The 19,650-nt window shown below is 41.7% G+C and overlaps 1 protein-coding gene across 6 annotated transcripts in view; it reads left to right on the top strand.

Moving 5' to 3' along the window:
- Positions 1 to 3,346: 3,346 nt before the first annotated feature.
- Positions 3,347 to 19,650, top strand: part of MTCL1 (microtubule crosslinking factor 1) — a 49,414-nt gene continuing 33,110 nt past the window's right edge. For 2 of the 6 annotated variants that reach the window (XM_042868694.1, XM_042868698.1), the window contains exons 1-5: positions 3,348 to 3,383; positions 5,463 to 5,537; positions 9,201 to 10,526; positions 11,485 to 11,640; positions 19,230 to 19,322. In XM_042868694.1, the coding sequence (XP_042724628.1) occupies positions 3,354 to 3,383; positions 5,463 to 5,537; positions 9,201 to 10,526; positions 11,485 to 11,640; positions 19,230 to 19,322 (1,680 nt within the window). In that variant the 5' untranslated portion in view covers positions 3,348 to 3,353. Of the gene's footprint in view, positions 3,384 to 5,462; positions 5,538 to 9,200; positions 10,527 to 11,484; positions 11,641 to 19,229; positions 19,323 to 19,650 lie in introns of all 6 variants that reach the window. The other 4 variants (XM_042868695.1, XM_042868697.1, XM_042868696.1 and 1 more) reach the window with 4 other exon arrangements.

Below are 19,650 nucleotides of genomic sequence, written 5' to 3'. Positions count from 1 at the left end.
CTCTTCCTGCTTTTAGTACTGCAGTCACTACATCCAATGATCTTATGGGAAAGTTTAACTTCTAAAACACCAGGCAATTTATTAACCCTGTGTATTAAGTCTCCTTAGTAGCTGTGAGGTGTGGTGAAAATCAAACTGCAGTGAAACTGTGGTGGCAGAAAATTTCCATTGAGTAACCTCTTTCCTGAGAGGTTATGTTATCCAGATGACTAATAAAGTCTTGTTTAAGAGTGGAATGGAGAAACATTTTGGTAGGCAGCCAGTTCTGGTTAGTCTCTTGAGTATAAAAAGTAGTATAGAAATGTTCCTTCCAGTGTTAATTCATATCAGCTTCTATTGCCGATTTCCTGCACTTCAAAGAGAAAGACACCTTTATTGTACCATTTTAAATCACTTGGGCTCATAGTGTGTTCCACCTATTTCTTTTTTCAGTGGCATCCTCTGCCCTCAGTCCTACAGAAATGTCAGCGCTGTAGGTTGGTGTTGCACGCACGCATGCAGCCAAGATTCACAGCAGCACACTGGAAACCTTTCATTGCTCCCATAAGGGGATTTAGGGGACTTTGGTCTGAGTAGTCCTTCATGGCCATCCCTGTGTTTGTAATCCTGTACTGACAGGTGGGTTTTCTTCCCCCGATAGCCCACAGAGACTCTAATACAAGCTAGAGATGAGCCCCTGCGTGATGGAAATACAAAGCACTCTGCCAATCCAGCACTGATCAGAAGGTTTTCATGCAAATCCAGCAGATTGGTGTGAAAATGCTGGAGGCGAGGTCCTGTCTATGGCATAATGTTAAAAGCTTGTTACTCTGGATCTGTGAAATCCATTTTGTTCAGTGAAGAGTGAAGCTCCCAAGGCCAGGTTGCTACCTGCATGTTTCTTATCATGTGATCCAATTCTCCTACCTATATTTTACTTCCCTTCCCTTTACTTTCCATGCATTGCTCCTTACAACCAAGCAGTGGGTCCATCATTGCCCGCTGTATACCACAACCCATCCAGCTTCTCAGGTTGGATGTATCCAACCATGGCTCTTTGCTTTGGTTGGAGCAGGATGTTTCTAGTATCGAGCACAAGGTTTTGCATCTCCGGTATTGTTGGTTCTTGTGAACAGAGGCTTCTGCACAAACTCCTTTCTGACTCCAAGAACTTACAAAATGAATGAGCAACCAGACAGCATCCTCTTGCTTGCTGCTTATGCTACTCTTGCCTGAAGTCGCAAAGAGCAAAGGTTATGAGAGTAGGGCTGCCCCCATGGCTCTTCAGCCACACTGACCAGTCCCACTGACCTGGGGGCTGGGGCAGGCACAGTGGCTGGCAGCTGCTTGCAGTTACATCTCTGTTTCCAGAATAATGCCACACTGAAAATAGAAAAAGGGAAAGCAGTAACTGTTTATCCTGGCTAAGCTTGTGTAGCAGGTTTTCATATGTTTGTAGTGTTTAATGTCTTTTTTCCTTAAACTGTTTCAGTATCTACCAAAAAAAAAAAAAAAAAAAAACATTTCTCTAACACAGCTTCATTAGTTATAGGACTTCCTGAGATTAAAGTAGAGAGCAGATTAGCAAAACCAAACTGTAATATGTCTTGGGCATATGGTGCTGCATATGAATGAGTGTTAACTACTTAACTGTGTATAACAAAGAGCAGAAGGAGAGATTTGTCTTAGCGTGCCGTAATTATAATTTGTAGTAGCTGCGTAGCTTAACAGTCAGAAGCCACAAAGCCACGGAAAGCTTTTGCTTGTATTTGCACGGTGTGTATCCCCAAGCTCACACCGTGTTCTCAGTCAGCTGGTGACAGGAGTAAAATGGACCTTTACTAATTAGCAGGATGCCTCTCCCTCCTCCTTATCCCTCTTTGCTGGGCTTGTGTTTTGCAGACCTTGTACTGAGCCTAGCTGAGCTCCGGAATCATAGAATTACAGTATATCTTGGGTTGGAAGGGACCTCAAAACCCATCCAGTCCCACCCTGTGCCATGGGCAGGGCTGCCCCCCAGCAGCTCAGCTGCCCAGGGCCCCCATCGAACCTGGCCTTGAGTGCCTCCAGGGATGGGGCACAACAGCTTCTTTAGGCAGCCCATTTGAAGTTTGCATCCTCACTTATGCACCTGTAAACTTCAAATACACCCCAAAAATGTGCAGTCCCGCCCTGGGTTAACATTGGGTATGGAGTTGGGTATTCTGCACCTTGGATACAGGAGCTGCACTGGTGCAAGCAAGCTCATGACAGCCAAAGGTTTGCCTCAGCGTTGCCCCTTGTAGAGTGCAGTAGTCAGTGGAAGAGGACACAGTGTTGGGCTGATTGTTAGGAAGCATCATCCTTCAAGCCTTCTCTACTTTTATTGACTGAAAGAATCCTATTTTCTCTTGAGCTGTGTCAAAGCTTGATGTGCTGCTTGTTGGAGGGACAAGCAAGCAGAGCACTTTCTGATCGCGAAGGTGTTACAAGCTACTGAAGGCCATGTTAGAGGCATAGGCTGCTATGAAGGGATCTTGAAGTACCTGAAGGGGAGCACTGCAAGCCAAAGAGCCCCGTATTTGCATCTCCTGTGTGCACTGAGCAGTTTCTAGAGAAGCTGAAACTCTGGGTGCCAGCAGAGTGGTGTAGCCAGCTTTGAATCAGGCAAGTCTGCGGTTTCCAGGTTGCTGCTTTCTTACCTAACATCTATTGTACTACTGTGACACTAACATACTTCAACCAACAAAAGTCAAATTTTTGAGGTTTCTAAATAAATCTGTCTTAAAGCAGTTTGAACTTGGTGCTGAAACATAAGGTTGGCAGGGTTGGTGAAACACTAGGCTGAGCTTCACCTACTCCTCCTGAGAATAGCTGTGCTTTAGAGGTGAGAGGTTTCATGAGCAACATTATGCCATATAGCTTAAATGTGCTTGACTTTCCATTTTTCTGTTTTGCTTTCCTCTGAGGTTTCCACAATGTGTTTCACATCCACTGTGAGTAACATTCTTGGACTTCTGCCCTGGATTAATCAAACATAAATCATTGCTTCATACCAAAAGAAAGTTTTGCCAAAAATTGTGGTGGTCCAGAGGAGAAGAAAAAGAGGTTTTCTCACCTGTGAACTTTTAACTGATTTTATTCCTTTCTTTTTTGTGTGTGTGAGTGAAATATTGTGCATTAGAAAACCCACTGACAAGGCCCTGATAATTTTGTTTTCTTAGTGATTAATACCAAAAATTAAACCCCCACTGCTCAGGAGAATATCCCTGCTTTCCCCTCATTTAGTTTTATGATGGTGGGCTCTGCCAAACTTGCAGACTCAGTGCTTGGCTTATCAATAACCCAGCAATCTTCTGTTTCAGAGTTCCCTGAAGAGAAGAGGCAGCAGAGAAATGCACAAAGAAAAAAAACCATTTACCCAGGTAAGGTTTTTGAGAATGTGCAATCTGGATCTAAATCACATGATAGAACTCAACATGTCTTTTTATGGGTGTTGACAGGGCCATCAGACGCATTAACTAGAGTGCAATTAGGACTTAATCTATTGAGACTTCCCAGAGATAATGTAGAAGCAATTTAGGACAGGAGTACGATCCCTAAACCATGCAGCGTTCTGGTTTGCTGTACATTCATCAGCAGAGCCAGGCTGAAGGTTTCCTACAGGAAGAGAAAATCACCTTGCCTCACATAGTAATTGGATCGCAGCTTAGGGAATGGCTAAATTTATACGTGGTGCCAAAGTCATTGCACTAAGGAGTGGCTTGGCAGACAGCACGGTCCTCAGATGGCAGCAACTGTTCAATTTTACTGCTTCCCCTAGCTCAGGTAAAGGGCAGAGCCTGAGCTGGACCCTTTATCTACATTCAGACACTGTTTTTTTTCTGTTGTCCCCTGGGCTGGTCCTCCTCAGGGCTGTGTTTCCTTTGTTTTTTGTGCTGACAGTGGGAGTTGAAGCCTTTCCCAGCAGCCATACGGTTACTGTTTATAGATAGAGGGATGCGGATAGCATTTCCCCTAGCTGCAGAGGGAGCCAAGAGTGGCATCATTATCTTCACAAGAGAAAGGTTGAGCCTCCCCTGCTGCCCCTTTGGCAGGCTCAGTGCACACAACCGAGATGTATGGTTTTCCTTGGAGCCGATGGAGCCTTAAAATCCCATTGATTTGTAATAATAGCTGTAATAAATTAGAACATGCTGCACTTGAAATGGGCTCCATGTGCAGCTGAAGGGGTGTGGTGGGCAGTCTGGGAACTGTTGTCTCTGCCTGTAGGGTAGAGCAAAGCTAGCATCCCTGTGGAGTGTGTACAAGTACAGCTTAATTGAACCTTAAAATGGGGCACGGGCTTTCTTCCTATATCTCCTGTTACAGGGAGTTAAGTCATCAGTGAGATCAGAAGAAATTTGTTTTCCTGCAAATGTAAGATACACGTACATATATGTGCACACATGGGAAATTAGAAATGAAGGCACAGTTGAGTCATCTGGGGCATGTGGGAGGCACTGTCCTTCCTTCCCTCCCTCATTCCTGGAAATACAGAAAAATGCAGAGAGAATGAATTCATGTGCTTGCTTCCTCTGCCCAAATCCATACACTGGAGCTCAGGAGTTTGCCTCTGAAAGCCTTTTAAAGGGCTTCACAAAATTAATGGAGTAACCCAGAGTCAGCTCTGCACCACGAAAATATGATTCCGGAAACCACCCAGGGAAAAAGACTTCACACTGTATACACATGTGTGTACACCATGTAAGCAAAGGATTTTTATTTGAAAATGAGAACCACTGTGATAGCACTGTACAAAGTAGCCGCTTTTTTTTTCCAAGCAATTCTTTAGGGCAAGAAAGATAGAGAAAGAATCTTATATAGTGACATGCTTTATCCAGTCAGGGCATGTCCTAGCAGTCTCCCAGCTCTAGGGCATTACCCAGAGCAGTCTGCGAACCTGGGTATTGGTTCAGAGGAATGTGCTGTTTGAAACAAGAGCACACCACACCAAGTGCCCAACCTGGTCCAACAGCCTCTGGGTCCTGGGGCATGGCTCACAGGGGTAAGTGCAGACACAGCCAGGCAAGTTTGTAGCACTACTCTTCAAGGGTGGCCACCCTAAATAGCTAAAATAGTTTCACACACCTAAACTGAGATACCTCAGGCTGGACACAAAACAGCTTCGGAGTTGAAGGCTTGGCTTACTTAAGCCCGCATTATGAACCTTTTTGTCTTTCTCTTTGTCCCTACTACCTATTTAGTGACTGAAAAGTGGCCACAGACTTAGACTGTGTAAATTTGTGCACCTGCATACCTACAGATATGTATAACGTAGAGCAGATATGGTATTATTAGTTACTGGGAGCTCATCATAAAAATGAGCGGCAACATCACGTCCACATCAGGGCACAGCTGAAATACATGTTAAACTGATTGTCTAGAAGTCATGTAAAAGCAGAGTTGTTAGTCATGCTTACCTGCCTCTAGCAGTACTGAAGAAAAAAGTTTTTATTCAGCAGAATTGCAAAGTGGAGCTTCCTGGGAAGTACCAGGCACCAGGCAAAACACAGAGAAAAGTGGTTCTCCAGCGCAAGGTAGGAGTCTGGTGCTCACCAGGTGCTTGGGTGCTGGTTGTACCGCCCTGTCGTCGGATCCACAACCCCGACACGCTTCCCCATCTTCTGCCTGGCAGCTCCTGTGAGCCGGTGGTGGTAGAGGAGATGGTGTTGGTCTCTATCTATCTTTGTGTCTTCTTGCCAGAAAAGAAATATCATGTTTGGGAGTTTTTGATCAGCTCCTTGTACTCATCACATCATTTACATTGCATAATGAAGTTAAGTTCCTTTTCTTCATTTAAGTTTCATTTCTTTATCTCCATGCTCTCCATTTGCCTAAATTAGACTGCAGACTCTTTAGGGGCACATCTGGGCTTTCTCCTTTTGACTTATTTTTTTTTCATTAGCATCTCTCTGTAGTGCTGTAAAGAGGTGTGGTTCAATAGCATGCAAATATGCACTATCAGTAATCATCAATTCCCATTTATCCTTGATAATCCCTAAAACCAGTGATGAGCACCATTAATGACTCTACATTTTTGCATTGTCATTTGTCCTTTTTTTTTTTTTTTTTTTTTTTTTTTTTTTTTTTTTTAAAGCAGTCTGCCCTACATTTTTTAGGAAAGTGTCCACATGCTGGATGTGAAATACAGAAATACATTCAGGCTGAGCCATAGCCCAGCTTTCAACCCTTGGGACTTAAACTTCTTGTTCCTCCAGAACAATGGAAAGACTATATTCTCCTTCTTTTTATATTTTTTTAATTATATTTTTGGCTTTCGTTGTATTTGTTTTTAACTTGTAACAAACAGTAATTTCTGTGATTTGGCCTTACTGTGGTTTGCCTTGCATTTCAAAACTCTACCTGCCTGTGTGGGTGACTTGCCCTCTTGCTCTTTCCACTTGGTTTCAACTGATCAATAAATTGCTGATATTTCTGTACACAAAGTTTCAGAGGGACAGATGCATGAAGGTTGGGATCCTACCCTTCTGGCATGTTTAGATCTCGCTGATAATCTCTCCTGGCCATTCTTTTCTTTTGGGAGGAAAAAAAAAAAAAGCTGTCTGGGGAATGGGATTTTCAGTAGTCACATTCCCTGGTTGGGAAGCGTGGATGATCTAGAGCTTTCTCACCTTTTCAGATGGGATCCATATTTAGTAGGTGAGATTAACATCCATCAGCTCTGTTGTTCAGTGTGAGGCTTGTGTTTGTTTAATGAAAAATATATTGTTTGTTTCATCTCTTTCAAAAAAAAATACAAATGTGGTATTTATTTTTTTCTATAGACAAAACCTAGCAATTAAATAATGTCATTAGAAGAATACTTATAACTGTTTTTGTCCTGCTGCAATAACATGCTACCTCCATGAAAGCCTTGAGTTTGAGCTGTGCTGCAGTGATGGGCCTGATCCCAGATCCACTGAAGCTCTTCCCTTTGCATCAAAAGCTTCAGAATGTACAGTGCGTTGTGTCAAGTATGAGGCAGTGAGTGCTATTGGTACTGCTTGCAATCAATCCAACCAGCTGCTGGAGGAGCTGCCTGTACCCCTCAGAGCCCTGGGTAGGATGTGCACGTGGACTGCTCATCACCTTGGGCATCGTTGCAGCTGCTATAGGCAGTCGCTCTGCCTAATGGGCTCCTGCAGCCAAAGTTGGACAGCAAGCATGGAGAAGGGCACTGAATCACAGAGTGAGGAAAATGCCAGATATAATTATTTCCAAGCTTTTAACAGACAAGTAAGGAAATATTTGAGAGATGTTTACAGCAGTGCTCTGTATGTACTTTTCCTTGTAATCTTTTATGGGATACTTAATTTGCAATTCAGGTTCATCAAGAGGAAAGCAGTTTGCACATATGTGTCAGCATGGCAAGGAGATGTGTATATGCGAAAAGAGAGAATGGGAAAAAAAAAACATCTCCTGGACTCTACTTGTAGTTGGTTATATGCATCTTGCCTTCATTCATATAGAACTCACATTACTAGTGCCAGAAAGTGGCCAGAAACACAACCAGAGTTTTAGCTAGTCAGCTGATGTCAGCTTTCTGATAAGCAGACTTCGGCTTATCACAGAAAACCACACATGAATAGGAACTTTGACTGTTGCTTAACCCTATGATGGAATTAGCATATAAGTTGGGTTTGTTTTTTTTTTTCCCCACTATTTAGTATTTTAAAATCACGTGAAGCTTGAAGCAAAATCAGTAGGAAATATGATGAATTTAGAAATATGCAATTGATTACTTCTGTGTCTGTATTAACAGACACAGTATGAACAGCTAAAATTACAACATAATTCATAATTAGTATATATTTAAATAGGATGAGGAGAAATTAATTGAGGTAACATAAAAGACACCATTACCAATGTGCAAAGACTGTGTACTTTAGAAATTAAATTATTTCCTCAGATTGCTGAGCCATAATTAGTTTTGTTATTTTTTGCTTCTAATAGGCTGATCTGGGTGAACAATTAACATCAGTCTTGTAATCTTCTGGATTTGGTTGCCATTATTAGGAATTGTAACAAAATGGTGATTGTGAAAGACAACAGTGCCACAGAGACTGAATCGAAGTTTCCATAGATAATTGCACATATGTCCACATGGCCTAACAACAATGATGAAATCTGCTATCTCCAGAGATGTCTTTCAAAGCCTGCCTTCCATTATGCTGCTAATGCTGATAAATGTGTCTCTTATAAGGCCAAGTGCCAGTATCTCCATGACAATTCATGAAAGTGATTCATGCAAAGAAATTGTTCATCAGCTTAGAATTTACTTATCCTCGTCTCTTATTTCAGCACAATTACAGCACAGTGCACACTGGAGTTTTCATCAGAGTGACATTTAGGACTTCAAAATGCCCAACTCAAAAAAAAAAAAAAATTAAACTCTTATTTAATACACTGGTTCTTCTAGAAAATAGTGCAGATTTTCGCATGGGATGGGTTTGAACACGACTGTGATTTAATGATTTTTTTTCCTTTTTTTTTTTTTTTTTTTTTTTTCCCTTTTCCCTTGTGAGTAGTTGGCTGTAGAAGGAAGAGTGGTCACATGCTGTTCCATCCTAATAATAACAACAGCAATGACAACAGTAGTGCTTCCTATGCTGAAAGGGAGCTAGGTATTCCATCTTTTTCTCACAGTGCTGTGAGATCCAGTTAAAGAACACGGTGAAGTGCTTCTTCACTTTGCAGGACAACTGTTCAGCTTAGCACGTGTTTTTGTGCTTCACAAGCTGAAGAAGCCCAAGGTTTGGGATTATGACAGGGAAATTTGTTAGAGTAGTTTTAATTTCATGATTAATTTCATGATAAAAGTGAGCAAATGTAGCGTGAAAAATAAAGTGCCAACAAATCTCTACACCTGTCCAATGTAGTCATTCTTGTTTTCCACAAAATTTGCTCATAATTTGAGAAAAATTAAACAATGAGCACCTTTGCACTGGCACTTCTGCATCACTGAACACTTGCACCTGATTTTTATTTCTCTGTTTAACTCTGGTCAAGCTGCTTTGCAAATTTAACCAGGACCAAACCATGAAACGTGTCAACTGTGTGGTTTGTGTGGCACTGTCTCTGTAATGTTTGTCTTCCTAGCAGACATGGCTCAGAGGGTGGGAAGGAAGGATTTTGGAAAACGAGCAACTGCTTGTGCTTCTCTTCTAATGCTGTTTTGGTGGGGGACTTGTTCTTGGCAGGAGGACAGTGCTGATTTGAAGTGTCAGCTTCAGTTTGCCAAAGAGGAAGCAGCGCTGATGCGTAAGAAGATGGCCAAGCTGGGGAGAGAGAAGGACGAGCTGGAGCAGGAGCTCCAGAAATACAAATCCATCTATGGAGATGTGGACAGTCCTCTACCTACAGGAGAGGCTGGAGGCCCACCCAGTACCAGAGAGGCTGAGCTGAAGCTTCGGCTGAAGCTGGTGGAGGAGGAGGCCAACATACTGGGCAGGAAAATAGTGGAACTGGAGGTGGAGAACAGGGGGATTAAAGCTGAGATGGAGGATATGAGGTGCCAGTATGAGAAAGAGTGTCTCAGCAGGGACCACATTTCAAGCATTCCTACCTCACCCTACGGCGACTCTGTGGAGTCGGCCACGGAACTGCGCCGACACCTGCAGTTTGTGGAAGAGGAAGCAGAACTGCTGAGGCGGTCAATTTCCGAAATCGAGGATCACAACAAACAGCTAACCAATGAGCTGAACAAATTCAAGTTTGAGCCAGGCCAGGAGCCGGGCTGGCTGGAGGATGCAGCGTCCAAGTGCGGTGGGCCATTGCAGGAGGAGCTGAAGTCTGCCAGGTTGCAGATCAATGAGCTGAGCGGGAAAGTGATGAAGCTGCAGTACGAGAACAGGGTCCTGATGTCCAATGTGCAGCGGTACGACCTTGCTTCCCACCTGGGCTTGCGTACTTCCAGCCCCAGGGACAGCGATGCTGACAGCGATGCGGGTAAGAAGGAAAGCGACAGTGAAGAAGGTCGCCTGCTCCAGCCAAAGAGAGAGGGGCCGATCGGGGGTGAGAGTGACTCCGAGGAGATTTATGAGAAGACATCAGGTTTTGGGAGTGGGAAGCCGTCAGAAGTCAGTGACCTGTGCTCCACCGACTTCATGCGAGCAAAAGAGGACACCGAGTCCTTAATTAACATCAAACGTGAGGCTGAACGCCTTGAAAGGACTGTAGATCGTCTTATCACTGACACAGACAGCTTGATTTATGATGCAAAGGTGCATATAACCAGCAGCCCATCCACTGAGCAGGATTTCAAAAGTGATGAGCGAAAGGAAGAAGATAAGCATGAACCAGAGCTTCTGGATGCCATCAATGCCAGGATGAAATCTTTCCGGAAAGAGCTACAGACCTTCCTGGAGAAGGTTGATCACATAGGGGAGGGCCTTAAGGAGCAGGTGGAGGACCTCTCACCTCTTCCCCATCTCACAGAGTCTTCCAGTTTCCTATCCACGATGACGTCTATGTCACGAGACTCTCCCATTGGTAACCTGGGGAAGGAGTTAATCACAGACTTTCAGGTAGGTCAGCCCCTTGTCTGTCCTCTTTCTATTTATCCTTTCTGTTTCTTGCTGGCATTGCTACCCTAGAGCTAATTTTCCTCACAGCTGCTTTGTTATGATTTCAGACCTGCAATATATTAAAGTGTGTAATATTAAACAGACACTTTTATAGGATTTTTCTTTTGTTTGTTTGCACAACTCTTTTAATTTAGAGGCGGTTCCTCATGGCAAAAAAAAAAAAAAAGCTAATCCACTGGTACTATGGAGGTCTGTGTTCTTTTTGTCTGTGACAGCAGTGTTTCCCTGTGAAAGAGGAGATTAATTTAAAGAAAAAAAATCCTAATGAAAGTAATTTAGCAGCCTTTCTAAGAAATGCGTGGAGGTCTTTATTGTGCTCTCCGGTGAAAGGGTCAGGCATGTTCTCAAAAGCCTTGCCAAAAGAACCCAACCCAACCACCATTTTCTAAGTGATATGTTTTGAAAAGCCTGCTTACAGCTCACTCCCCTAACCGAGCAGCGGGTGAGAAGCACTGTAGCCAGCGAAGGACTGCCTTGCCTAAAGCCTTGCCTATGGGCGCATGTCTAAACTGCCACAGCTGCCACACTGGATATGGCTTTTCTGCACAGCACAAGTAAGGAAGGAAGAGCTTTGTATCCCGTATCCTTCATGACTTGTATGCTTGCTGTTGGTTTGACTCATGCATCCTCATTGCATGCGCCTCATAACCAGTGTTTGCATTCTTTTTTCCTCTCTTTCTCTTTTTTGCTTTTCAGATGTTTCAGCCCATCATTTTGCTCATCCTCATTTTAGTTTTGTTCTCTTCACTTTCTTATGCCACTGTGTTTAAGTTGTTTTTTCTGTTCACGCTTTTCTTTGTCTTGTAGTTTTTCAGTCGTCTACCTTACCCATTTTTGTTTTCTTTATTCCCTCCTGTCCTTTTGTTCTTTTATTACAAACTGCCCATGCACCTAACAGTCCAAACTGAGGGATCAGAAGGAGTGGCAGCTCAAACAAGATCGTGGAGAGGAGCGAGAAATTCACCACCAGCGAGTCATCACCGACCCACACCGCAGAGCTGATGGAGACATAAAACTCTACAGGCCAGGAGACAAGGGCTGTTTCAGTCTAGAGGTCAGCAAAGCAGCCCCCTTGTTCACTGCCTCCTGCTGCCTTAGCCAGGATATAAGGAATAGAAGCCAGGGGTTGGGGAAGTAAATTGGGCAAGACACAGCACTTGTGAAAGTTTTGGTGGCCTCTTTTCTCCCTCATATAATTTGAGAGAAGCACATTGTTTCTGACTGTGGACTGGTCAACCTGCTCCCAGTAGTTCTGCAAAGTGAGAAAGTGTGGCTCAGGGACTAAGCGCAATTTAGTATAGTAACAAAAAGCCTCTGTTAGAGATTTTAGTCTCTAACATCAAATTGTGCTTCTGTGACTCCAGATTTCACCTTGTTGGATCTTTTTCAATCTGGAAAGACTACAGATAGAGAGCACTTTGCATTTTGTATAGCAGTATTCTGTGCAGGAAAGGGTTTGGTGCTGGCGTGCATGGGAGCACAGCAACTTTCAGCTTACAAGAAAAATATTATTTAAAGCAGAATTCTCCATTGCTTTGGTTGTTGAATACTTTTCCATTCATCAAAGACATTGATCAGTTTTTATTTAAATCGTCATCCATGCAGAGGTCATATCAACCTCAGTGAGTATCTCTTTAGCTAGTTGCTCATGAACATAGATTGTCCAGACAACTCATCTTGAAAAAGACAATTTCCAGCCTGTCCTCGTAGAAGCAAGTTTGGAAACTTTTTCTGCAAGCCACCAGCAGGCCAAATCCACCTCAAAACTGTGGTGGGTAAAGTAGTTGCTAGCAAGGGAGGATTTTTAACATGTTTTTAATGCTAAAGACACATGCAAAGAGGCCTTAGTAAGTCTGAAGCCCCTGATTAAATCTGGAAAAAAGGAGAATGCTGACTGGCACAGCTGTGTTTGTCAGTAAGTGATAATAAGCACCACAAAGCAGGGGTAGGAAGAGGGAGCGTCAGGGTGGCTGGTAGCCAAACAGCAACATGTTGTACTGAATGCCAAAGAGAGAGTGGCTCTTCATCTTAACACAGGTAATTCTTCGCTGGCTTTTGTTTTGTGTGTTTTAAACTACCCTGATAGTGTAGCGTTTTGGTAGCACTGAATAATTAATTTGTTTAGGAGATTGTCAACTTCTCACATTTACCAACCATAACAAGCCTCAGAAAGGATATCTGTTCAATCCAGGACACTGTAAGTCTCTGGCTGAAAGGTGAAGTCTTTCTTCAGCTGCAAAAGGGGAAGATGAGGTAGAGCGCAGTTGAGTGTGGATCCTTTTGCAATTGTGTTGGTCTGTAGTCATGTTAGATTAGATTGGAAAATGATGAAAGGAAATGTTTACAATATTTCTGTTTAAATTCTGTCATTTTTGTTAATTCCCTCTTGCCTTAGATTGGGCACATTATTATATTGCCATGCATGTGTGAGTCCTCTGTTAAGATTAGAGATTTGGGTAGTTTGGGCACAATCTCTTTACTTTCCTGAGATGAGATGGTATGTAAACTGTGCACAGAAAACTGTTCAAACACAGGTTGAGTAGATCTGACCACTGCCTGACGGGAATGAGCCCAGTAAGTATAATCAAAGCTAGAGACTATCCAGTTGGCGTGGGTATGTGCTCAAAAGGTGAGCAAGGATGGAGTTTAAATGTCCCGAATGTGAAAATCTTTAAAAACAGTGTGCTTGATTCAGTCAGGTTTACTTAAACAACAAAGAACACTGCATTGCTTTATACTGAAACTTTTCAGTGGGTGGACAGCCAGTAGAAATCCTATAGTCTTTAACAGTTAATGCTATCTGAAGCAGAAGATTCCTCCAAATAATTTTGAATATTATCAGTTTAATCCTTTTCTAATATCATGCACTGCATTAGCAAAAAAAAATATCTACTATTCCTTTATGCCAGACAAAAGGAAAAAAATAATTTTCAAATACCAAAGGTTTTTTTTTTTAATTACCACAGACATTTCAAATGGAAATCTTTCCATACCCACATATAAGCTACTATCTGCTTCAGTTTATGAAATGATCGCATTGTTCAGTGAGTCGTATTGATTGACGGTCTTCTCACTGTGCGTGGACTTTGAACGTGACATTTCATTTCAGTTAGGCAAACGATTTCATTATAAGCAAGCAAAACCTTCTTTTCCAAAGTGAATTTTAAGTTGAAAATGTCCCAAGCAATGCTGAGCAGCTTCCATTTAGCTATTTTCTCTGTTTTTAAAAATAAGCATCGCAGGAGCCTAATTGTTTGATTAAGAACAATGAATGCAAACTGACTTCTGCTTGAAACTACCCTGTAGCCTAACTGTAAACATCTGCCTTTGTTTGGTCTTTGCACTGCAGTTGTTAGTGCAACAGTATTATTAGAATGTATTTGCGTATTAAAGAGGTGGGTTAGAGTCATAGTCCAAGGGAAATTATGTCTTGAAATTGACTTAAGAGCAGGGCTTTGTTTTCTTGCTGAAACAAGCTGTTCAGCTGCTGTTGCAGGAGGCTGGAGACCATTGTGGTGGATGTTGAATCCATTATTCATGACTTTAGCAGAGCGGGGTTATGGTGGGAGGGGGAAACCATTTTTCACCACCCAAAGAAAGGCGAGTGATCAGGCGAGAGATGCCACAACTGAAAGGCATGGAGGAACTAAAAAGGGTAACACAGTGCTTTGTGGAGTAAATGCCAGGTATAATCAAATGATTAATATGGCAGTGAATAGAAGCCAGTGCAAAATGCAATAAATAATTTTTCATCTGGTGAATTTCAACCAGTGGAATGGCCATAAACAAAATGCAGCTTCTTTAAAGCAGGGCTGCAGAGTCTTTCATGTTTATTCAGAGATAATAAGACATTCTAGAGAAGAAAAAAAATCACTCTTTCAAAGGACTGAATGCATCTTATTGCAGTGTTTGATACCAGATGTTCTAAAATATAGCCGTATTTCCTAGCAGATTCTGATTGTTCAGTGACAGGGTATCGTTTCTGCACTTACTGAGTGTGTATCACCTAAGGCAGAAGTACTCATCTTTGCATTTTACATTTGGGTACTGCGATTATTTTCATGCACAACCTTTAAAAGCTCACAAATTTGTTTGTATGCATAAAAATGGCACGAAATTTCATTTCCTCGAATTTTATGAAAAAAAAATCATTGATTTGAGTTAACTTAAAAGGTTTGATATGTCACCAGAGAATTAGAATAAAAGCAGGTATGGCAGGAAAGATGAGAGCATGTCTTCAGAAGAAAGTTTTCCGTAAGATAGATCTAGTAGTAGATGAGAAGAATTCATACTGAGCAATAATTTCTTCTAGGCCATTCTTAATCTGCTTATCCATTTTTCTTACCTATTGTGCCCAAAAGAAATATGAAGCATCTGTATTACTGTGAATTAATTTCTGGGTTAAGTGTGAACCAATCAGATACAGTGTTGTTCAAGTTAGGCAAGTCTCTTTACCACCTGCTTTGAATCAAATCTTCAGTATGGATCCATTTTGGACACGTCAGAATTTTGATCTGTATCTTGGATATTCTATTTTTAGATAGTTTTAGAGTCTGTACTCCTGCTGTGCAACTTCCGTAATTCCCCTTGAGAGCTTTTCAGCTGGGTGGCTTTCGCAGCAGCTCCAGCCGCGCACTGAAAATTTGCACATCCTTTTCTTCTGCCCTAATTTAAGATTTTGTTTTCCCAGAAAGGAAATAGTGGATGTTTTCTACACTGTGATTTTTCTTTATTTTTAAATAAATAAATAAAAAGAGGAAGAAGAAAGAAAAAAATATATATATATATATATATTTTTTTTTCTATATTTTTTATTTTATATTGCCTATATATATATATATATATATATATATATATATAGGCACGACATAAAAAGTTGCATAACTTAGTGTGCGCTGTGCCTCCAATTTAAAGTTGTGGGAAGAAGAAAGATAAGCATGAGCTGAACTGTACTTCTTCCCACCAAGATTAGGGGCAGCAAGAATAATTTACTTTGATGAATTGTGTTCTTTCTTGCTATGCAATGTTCCCTAAAGGTTGACCATATAATGACTTAAAAGACCCTTTATGATGTAAATCTGGATATCTCAGCCCTAACTGAAGTCTGTATACTATCCATACAGCGAGATGGATTTACAAAGACTGGGAGCAAAGTATTTTTGTGTTTTCATAGAGCCGGAGACTCTTCATATAAGCACAGGGAAATAACCACACAGTACCTGTTGTGCACTTGTAAATGGAATATAGATCATATATTTTTAATTGGGGGAGGATAAAAGTACATCTTCGGAAGTAGCCTCTGAGGATCCAGTTAGATGTGTATTGCATGTCAAAAGTAATATTAAAGGAAGTTCCTATCAATCTGCTTTATTGTATGTAAGCAATAATCAGGTATAAAGTGCAAAAAAGTACTCATTTTTAGAGCGTGTGGTCTAAGGCATTTTAAGATGGCAGCAGGTGAGCAGCATAAAGTGTTCTTCTTTAGTCTTCCTTGCAATTGTACACAAACACGGGAGAGCATCTTTCCACCTTGCCCCCCCAGGCCTTAAGGTGCTCCATCCATTTTGAAAAAAGGCTGCAAAGAATGATTTTGTGGAATCTAATGTTCATGGTTGTTGTATACAGTTCAATTCAGAGACAAACAGAGGTTTGAATTAGCTATGGTAAAATCATAGAAACAAAACCAAGCCATACCTCATGGTAATCATAGTAAAACAGTCAGCAGAAATGTGGAATGTATGAGCCAGAAAGTAGCTTGAAAAGCCTTCAACTTGGCAAGAAAGTCAGAAAGGTGTTGGTGGAATGAGCTGTGGCTATGACCCCCAAACTGTGGATGACATTAAATATCCTTGTGTGGTAAAGACAGTGGCATCGATTAGCTTGTTCTGGAGAGATACCAGGTGAGACAAAATGGCTTAGCAGAAGGACTTAGTTCCATCTGTCTGGGATGACAAGGGTGGAAATAGGTGTGGAAAAGTGCTAACTGGGTTTTATTGGAAAACTTTTGGTTGTTGTGGAGCTGCAGATGAAGTTCAAATGTTTCTGTGATGTTTTGATGGAGTAGCATTAGCCTGTAGTTCCTATTGTAGTGTGTTTCTGTGTCTCTAGTGAGTTCGTGTCTGTTACTGTGGTGTCAGTGTGTTGTGTGGTGGCCCTCACATTCAGGGCATTTTCTATTCCTCCTGTAGCACACCTGTTACTGAGAAAAAGGAGACAAAGAATGGAAGTCAGCAGGATATCAACTTCTGTGTTAATTTTGTAGCAGTGTTGTTTTCCAAAACAAAACAAAACCACAGTTGTGCCACAGACTGAATCCAGCTGATTATACGGAGCATACAAGCATCCACTAATGCACTGTCAGGTGCCTGAGCTGCATATACAAATATCACTTGGTACATTTTTATGTATTCTTCATTTATTATTCAGACATTTAGCAGTAATCCATTAGGCCCTTAAGCAGCCTTATCTCCCTTGATTTGAGCAGTACTAATCCCACTGCTCCTAATAGACATGGCATTATGTGAAATGATAGGCTATGAAGAGCCCTCAGGTTGTGCTGGAAGTAGAATGTTGTGCATCTCTGCAGTCATGCATTAACTGCTTTTCAACACATTTACCTCTTATAAAAATATATCATACTTAAACAGGCAAAGCAATTGTAAAAGGATTTACACTCTTAAGTGTGCATGTAATAGTATATTTGCCTTTATGATGCATTTAATCTCTTCCTAGTAATTTCAGAAGCTATCACGCAATCCTAGTGTCCAGGTTTCCTGGAACTTGGCTTTGCAGGGGCTGCATGCTTTTAAAAAAAACTGCACCGGTTTATCATTTTCTTGTTCTAATTTTGCAGACAAAAGATATTCCCAGTGTATATGTAACTGTGTAATCACAATTAGCATTAGTCTAAATTGCAACATGTGATCTTGTAGCAAATTGTTAGAAAACGTAAATGTGAAGTGAATAGTGAAAAAGTCCAAACCTTACCTTCCTGGTTGAAGCTTTTGCTGCTCTGATTCAGTTTCTAGTTTCAGGAGTCCAAAGACAAATTACCTTTCTAACTGCCAAAATACGTAGCTCTATGACTGTAGAGAGTCACGCTAAGATCAGTTATACTTCATGTATATTTTAAATTAACAACATATGAATTTTTACGAGAATTGTGCTGTTTTCATTTCTTGAGGCAAACTACAAGATATTTTTACATGATTATTACCCATGGGAGGGAGTTGCCATGTGTAACTGTTTTTGCCAGATAGGCTTGGCACAATTCTGAGTGATTTTGAATTCACGGAAACACACATTTTTAGAATTACACCAGAATTAACTAGGTACACTGGTTCTTGTTTACCACGTACCTAAAAAGTGGGTGAGACAGTTAATGTGTCAGCTCGCTCTTGGTCACCTTCTGATGCCTTTTGGAGTGCTGAAGGCATCACTTCTTCACACACAACATAGATATGCACAAGTCAATGAGGGTATCAGAATTGTAGGATGGCTTAGGTTGGAAGTAAACTTGGAGATCATCCAGTTCCAGCTCCCTGCCTTGGGTGAGGTTACCAACCACTAGATCAGGCACTACATCAGCATCCATTATCCAGTGGAGAAGGAACTTTGAAGCCTGAGGGGATCTCTTCTCTGAGTGTGTCTTTACTCAGAGAAGCAGGTGTTTGGTGGCAGAGTGTTTTCTGTGGTGGCACTGCTGGTGTGTGCAGAGAGCCTGGCTGAGCAGCACGCCTGTGCAGGCAAAGCGTCCAAAGCAAGAGAGACAAAATGGAGGACACAGAAAGTGCTGATCGGGAATGTAAGTGCCGCAAGATTAATTAGTGCAGCATAAATAGCAAGGTCTGTGACTCTACCTTCTTGGGTCTCTATTTTTGAATTAAGTAACTGTCAGGAGCAAAGTGGATGGGGTGCGAATTTATATTCAAAGTAAAATTGAAATTATTAAGATTAAAAAAGCGGTTGACCTAAAGGAGAGATCCTTAAGCATAACGGTCAGATCTCAGGCGCACCTAATTCGTCATCGTGACATTTGTGGAGCAATTTTTTTTTGAGTCGAAATTGCAGAATTAAGTCAACTTGTGCAGAGAGCTGCTCTGTGTCTGAAGAAAAGAACTTTACATGCTTAATTGCTTTAATAAATGCGGTCCCATTAACTGTCTAATCAGAAGTATTACAAATGAATAAATAATAAGGTGCAAAATGTGTACATCAGATACATTTTCTGCAGAGATGTTACAATTCAATAGCTCTGATTACCATAGTAATATGTGCTACCAAATATGGAATCCTGCAAACAGGAGCTGGTCTGGCAGATGGCATTCATGGTGAGCTGTTTCACTCCCTTGTGCCGTCCTGGAGCAGAGGCCCAAAGGAAGGAATGCTACAGGCAGCACCAGCGTCACAGCTTTACCCTTCATAAGAAGCCACACAGGACATTTCCACACACGCTTAGGACATTGCTCCTTATTTGCACACTGTGATTTGGTTTTAACTGTTGATAACCATGAGTTGTACAGATGTCTGTCCTGCGGTTCTTCTCTTTTTCCCTTTTTTTCCACAACCAAAACCCATTTTCTGCTAAGCCCATCCTTTTGTCATGCTGATCAGCTGAGGGATTCCCATGTTTTACCTGTACAGAGTGTATCGATACAGGAGCTTCAGGCTCAGCTTGAGCAGGAGGCAAGACTTCACCAGGAGGAGCAAGAAAAGTTTACAGAAAAGATCATTCAGGTAAATACGAAACCCGACTGCTGGGAAACGTGTGGCCATGACACATGGCGTGGACCATGCTGTCCTGGTGGAGCCTTGTTGAGCTCCCTGGGAGAGCTTGGAGGCTGGGGAAATGCAAGCACAAAAAACCTGTTTTGCTAATTTGAATCTGTTTTCTCCAATTGTTAGAGAGCAGTTTTGTCTTCCGGTGTGTAGACTGTGTTAGAAAGAGTCCATGGTACTGGACAAAACTGAGCTGTAAGGGGGGCACATTGCCAGATGGCCACCTCAACAGAGGAGTGGAAATTGAGGCAGGGATAAGGAATAGTGCAGAGAAGAGTATATCAGC

The sequence above is a fragment of the Lagopus leucura genome, unplaced genomic scaffold, assembly GCF_019238085.1.
Source record: "Lagopus leucura isolate 7727_CA_CO unplaced genomic scaffold, USGS_WTPT01 Super-Scaffold_100002, whole genome shotgun sequence".
Lineage (NCBI taxonomy): Eukaryota > Metazoa > Chordata > Aves > Galliformes > Phasianidae > Lagopus > Lagopus leucura.
Note: the sequence above shows the minus strand (reverse complement) of the source record. Positions and strands in the feature narration are given on the sequence as shown.